Source organism: Priapulus caudatus, unplaced genomic scaffold (genome assembly GCF_000485595.1).
Source record: "Priapulus caudatus unplaced genomic scaffold, Priapulus_caudatus-5.0.1 Scaffold58, whole genome shotgun sequence".
Classification (NCBI taxonomy): Eukaryota; Metazoa; Priapulida; class Priapulimorpha; order Priapulimorphida; family Priapulidae; genus Priapulus; species Priapulus caudatus.
Window position 1 is genome coordinate 1,018,816 of NW_014577119.1, and position 6,007 is coordinate 1,024,822.

The 6,007-nt window shown below is 43.1% G+C and overlaps 1 protein-coding gene across 1 annotated transcript in view; it reads left to right on the forward strand.

Annotated features, from left to right (window-relative positions):
• LOC106821075 overlaps positions 1-4,465 on the forward strand; it is a 5,749-nt gene extending 1,284 nt beyond the window's left edge. The window contains exons 2-5 of the mRNA XM_014825719.1: positions 79-109; positions 998-1,148; positions 1,474-1,615; positions 2,261-4,465. Coding sequence (XP_014681205.1) covers positions 79-109; positions 998-1,148; positions 1,474-1,615; positions 2,261-2,581 — 645 coding nt within the window. The 3' untranslated portion in view covers positions 2,582-4,465. The remainder of the gene's footprint in view (positions 1-78; positions 110-997; positions 1,149-1,473; positions 1,616-2,260) is intronic.
• The last annotated feature ends 1,542 nt before the right edge of the window (positions 4,466-6,007 follow it).

Consider the following 6,007-nt stretch of genomic DNA (forward strand, 5'->3'; position numbering starts at 1 on the left):
CGAAGGGTCTCGACGTCTTGTAACCCTAAGAAAAAATATTATCGCAACAGTAAAGACTTGCCTATTGTGTGCTTTCAGATCTCACTTGGACACGATGCTTTAAGCTTAGGTAAGTGAGTGTGTGCTGTTGTGTTTCGGCCACGCACGCGACATGCTATGCGGATAGCTGTGTACTACGACCGCTGTCATTTCCGCGTGGAATTCTGAATTTCTATCAGCTTGATTTAATAACCATCGTGTCTTCTGTGGGCGGAGTCAGCAGACAGCCTCGCCCCGCGTGAGGTCTCGAGAAAAATCGTTGCTGTCTGGAAATTGTAATGGTAATGGTCCGGGTGAAAATAGCGATGATGATAAATACTATTACGGCTGTGATGATCGCCATGATCACTTTTAGAATAATAATAATTATAATAGTAATAATTATATATTATATATATATATAAATATATTATTATTATTATTATTTATTATTAAGTTATTATTATTATTAGTTAATTGAGTAGTAGTAGTAGTAGTAGTAGCTAGTTAAGTAGTGGTAGTAGTGGGGTTGGTAGTGGTTGGTGTGGTAATAGTAAGTAGGGGTAGTAGAGTGGTAGTAGTAAGTAGTAGTAGTAGTAGTAGTAGCTAGTAGCTAGTAGTAGTAGTAGATAGTAGTAGTGGTAGTAGTGGTGGTAGCTGGGGTGGTAGGTAGTAGTAGTAGTAGTAGGTAGTAGTAGTAGTAGTTAGTAGCTAGTTAGTAGTCAGTAGTAGTAGTAGGTGTGGTAGTAGTGGTGGTGAGTGGTGGTAGTCAGCTAGTATGTAGTAGCTGGTAGATAGTAGTAGTAGCTAGTGTAGTCAGTAGTAGTAAGTAGTAGTAGTAGTAGTTAGTAGTGGTATGAGTAGCAGTAGTAGTAGTAGTAGTAGTAAATGGGACTGGTGAGAACGCAAGGAGATCTATTCTACGTAAAAAGGAGCCGCTGTGAGTGAGAGCAGACGAGCGAACTTGACATTATTGCAGACGCGACCACCAGGGAAGAGAAACTGGAATTCTTCCGCAGGCTGGCTCGGTTGCGCCCTCACGCGGAGACATTCCACGACATGATGAACATGTCGATCAAGCGGTTTCAGGAGGTCGATGACGACCGGGAACCGAGAGCCGAGACTTACAAGTACGTGTAGATTATATATAGACGTTAACAGCAGTAACGACATTAGCAGTCATAAACACGTACGCCTATACCAAGACACATACACACGCACGCACGCACGCACGCACGCACGCATGCACGCACGCACGTACGTACGCACGCACACACAAAATTTCCGCGGAAAGTTTCTCGATGCTGATGCGACATTTTTCCGTAATCACTCAGGGTGGGAAGTATGACTGTAACACGTAATATAACCTAGTGTCATCTAGGGCGCCGATGATATATGTTACATCAGTACATTGTAAGCGCTAATGTCGGCTCCGTTCTCTCTCTCTGCCTGCAGGGTGGTGATCAACGATTTATCCCGCGTGCTGCTGCTGCTCACGAAGAAGTCGAGTATCATGATGCCAGCTGACGGCAACAAGCTGCTGCTGTGGGCAGAGCGAGTGCTGCAGCGCTTCCGCCAGCAAAAGCTCGACAACAATGTAAGAGGTGACACCAAGTGTATGTGTGTGTGTGTGTGTGTGTGTGTGTGTGGTGTGTGTGCGTGCGTGCGTGGCGTGTGTGTGCGTGCGTGCGTGCGTGCGCGCGCGCTGTCGTGTGTATGAGCGTGTGCGTGTGCGTGGTTGTGTTGTGTGCGCGCGCGCGTGTGTGTGTGCATGCGCGGTTTGTGTGTGCGTGCGTGTGTGTTTGTGTGTGTGTGCGCGTGCACGCGCGTGAATGTGTGTGTGCGCGCGCGTGTGGTGTGTGTACGCGCGCGCGTGTCTTGGTGTTATTGTGTGTGTGTTGTTGTGTTGTGTGTGTGTGTGTGTGTGTGTGTGTGTGTGTGTGTGTGTGTGTGTGTGTGTGTGTGTGTGTGTGCGTGCTTCCTTGCGCGGTCTGATGAAGTTAAAGAGACACGCTCTAGCATGTCAATGCCCTCAGGCATTCCCAGCTTTGCACACCGCAGGTAAGCAAGATACATATACGATGTTCTCAGTAGTCAGGCTACTGAGTCAGACAAAGAGTCCCTAAATACTAGATTGTGACACTTCTAGTATAATTATAATTACATAACTCTGTTAATTATGTTATGGGTTTAATTATATATCTCGGGTACCGTAGTGTATACCTCTGTGTCCGTACCGTAGGAATGCAATATACACACGATGGGCTCCGACCAGGGTGAGTCATCCGATGACCACTCGGACCAGTCAGAGAGAGGTCTGCTGAAGGGAGGCCGGAGTAGGCAGCCGATCAAGCGCTGCCAGTCGCAGTCACTGCAGCACGCCGCCACCCGGATACACTCGAAACTGTTGGAGAAATTTGGCAGCACGCCAAATCTGAAGCTGCCAATCGGAATGCCGATCGCCGAGGAGAGCCAATCGGGAGGCAGCTCGGCCGGAAGTTCGCCGCCGCCCCCGCTCCACCAATCACAGACGCGGAGAGGTCGCGTGGTGACGCTGCTGTAAATATAACGGCTGGGTCGTGCCTGGCGGGAGATGCGACGTGTATTTACGTGACCTTTTATTTGACTTCTTTGCCTTTCATCGTGTGTAATTATATCGTATAAACCACCTGACCGCTGCTGTGATTTGTCCCATCTTCATGGGGCGTAGCTAGCGCGGGGGCGGGCTAAGGGGTGGTTGCTCCCAGAAAAATGTAGATATATACATGGTCAATGGCCAAGAGCAAACCGCGCGTAGCTTTGCCCTCTACTCAGGCAAAATGAATTCGCTACATCCCTGGCGTGTCTGTTTGTGCGTGCGTATGTGCGTAGAATAATTGTGCGTTCGTGTGCGTCATTCCCATTCCCTCCCTTCTCTATCTCCCCCGTTCTCTCGTGAGCGTGTTAATCAGTTATCATCGCGATCGTGGGTTAACTGCAATTTGTCTAGGAGGTCAGACTACTTTCATCTCGTGACGAGCAGGTTGTGCTGTTGTTCTTTCCATGTGGAGTAATCTGTGATCATACTCATTCTCACGCATTAAACACACGCAACCTTGCAACATGTGCAGACGCAGCAGTACGTATGGATTGGGATAACTGGTATTTGCTATAACGTACGTCTAAATATTCGGTGTAATGTAAATAACCGTTGTAATATAAACTGTTGCCGCGAAAAGAGATTCATCTACGACGAAAAGCAATTAGTCTTATTAACATATGATACATAACGAACGATTAATTTTCTCATGCTGGCGTGTGTAGGCCTACTTATGAGTTCATGTTTACGTGTGAAATCGTGGTATTCTGTCGGTGAAACTTTACCTTGGAGTTCTTCTACAATATTGAGTCATATTTAAGTGAATGGTTTCGCCACTTGATCAGTTTGTAGAAGAATAGAGAGTTGCGGCCGTATTTGTGGAGATATAGTGAATTGTTACGATTAATTGCTTACGAATAGCCTATTAATGGGCTGTACGCGTGATAAATTACATCACGTATCAGCGTAACCACGAATCTACGTTTAGTGAGTGTATACACACGTTTTACGGTATAACCCCCAACCCTGCTTTTTTATTCTGCACAAATGTTTGATACGTAGTCTCTACTATTAGGCGGGTTCCCAAGTATGCGGTATCACGTTGTACATTTTGCACCAACCGGAAACCGGAACCTAGAGTTGTTGTGAATAGTATACGCACGCCAGTACAACAGCAGTTTGTTTACGGATGATTTGCTGCACACGTTCAAGGTGCGAAAGATATTAATTGCACACTAGAATCACCATTCTCAATAGATTCCGATCACAGGTTTCAAATATTACTTACTTTATGGAACACTAGGTGGCAGCAGTAGCCTTGCGATCCCCGGATTGCTATTTCCATTTATACAAAACGTCGTCGTCGTGATGACAAGAATTAATTACAGATGAACAGACCGACAGACTGATATGAACATAAATTGATAAAGAACATCAAGCGATTATATTCGTTGCATTTCCAATAGATAAACAGAGTTAAAAACACAAAATTTTAATTAATAATAGGTAACAGCATCAGTTATAACAAGCCAAATTGCGTAAAATCTCCGCCAATAATACGATTATCAACATTCAATCAATCTAACGTACGATACACACAAGATACAGACACGAGTTCCCAACATACGCTCCTCACAAACAGACGACAGTACGCAAGAGCACGTAACATTTACACGAGTGAGTGAGTATGAAATTATGCGTGTTACCGGTCAAGATTGTATAATAACAAGAGCCCATTAACCCCTTATATTAAGAGGGGTTAATGGGCTCTTGATAATAACCAGTGACATTTAACGGCAGATCGCGTCAGCTTTAATGATGTTTGTATGTGGTTATATCGAATCAAATAAAGCCGTACTTATTACAGAAGATGTTAGCGCACAGTTACCTTCTGGTAATTCTCTACGTACAGTGTATTATATAACTAGATGTTTACATATCGTGACATCTAACATAGCCGCGTACCATTTTAAGCACAGCAATGCCAGAAGTAATAGGAGAGGAGCAAGTGGAAGCACATTGCGGTAAGCAATACATGTAAGAACAGTGGAACATCTGTAACATCACATTGAAGATTAACATCGCGCTAATTCCAGTTCATGCTCATGCCAAAATTAGCGGGCCAATTAATACACAGAACATCAGCACCTTTTATATTTGACTCTACGTCGCAGCTGTGGTGTGACGTGACCTATAGACCTAAATCACCATGCTATGGCATGCTGCTAGTGCGATTAATTATTAGAAGCAATTAATCACATAAACATTAATCACAGGCGTTTAGATTTTTTTATACATCTACCGTTGATACTCCTCGTCCTACTACAATGATGAGCTTTTCTTCTCATCCACCTTCCTCCAGGTGGGGACAACTTCTATAATGCCCTCAGCCGATGGTAACGGTTTACCCTCCAGGAAACTGACAACAAGTGGCGCCACCTTGTCAGCATTATTCATGTGGAAGTGATGAGGTCCCTTGAAATCTCTCACCTCAAACTAAAGATGCACAGAATGTAATTAGCATGTTCATTCCACGAATATTGGTGATACAGGCCGAAAAAACACTACACACACAAACAAACGAAAACGTGAATTAAACGCACAGAAAACACAACTATGATAATATGTAATAATAATAATAATAATAATAATATAAAAAAATACAAGTAAAAATGCTATATAAGCCAATGATATATAAAGTATTAGAAAACATTCATATTAATTAGTGATGCAAATACTTTAAAAAATTCTCATCACGATAAAATAATATTGATCGGAATGTAGTTTCCCAGATGGAAATCATCTACTATGCACTGGGCTCATTATATGATTGCACTGGGCTCTCAATTAACAGAGTATTTACCCTGGGCAAATTCCTTTCGTATATTTGGAAGAAGACGTCTCTGTGGGCGTTCAGCACTTGTTTATAGGGAGTCTCCGTAGCTCTAAAATACACGACGCGGTTATGAGAGAATACACGAAAACATGTCGTCTATTGTCTGTAATAAAAGGAGTAACAGCAACAGCAAAATTTAACAGTGTAACAAAAACGATGGAAAGAACGTCAACAGCAACAAAAATAAGCCGATGAGGAAAAAAAAGAAGACGAAGAAGAAGAAACGAAGAAGAAGAAGACGAGGAGGAAGAAGAAGAAGAAGAACAACAACATTGTTAAATTGATAGGTAACATGAGACCAAATTGTACATAGAGAGAATACGGCAGACATATGGGCAGAGCGACATTACAAAAAGATTGTTTTGGAATTATTCGGGTTAAAGACAGATAAAGTGTCAAGGTCAAGATGATCTGCATGTATGTCTCTATTGTTACAGTTCTGCTGCAACCGGTCATTATATATAATAACTGACTATAAAGTTAGATTAACACCCTTCATCTGACATTGATTATAA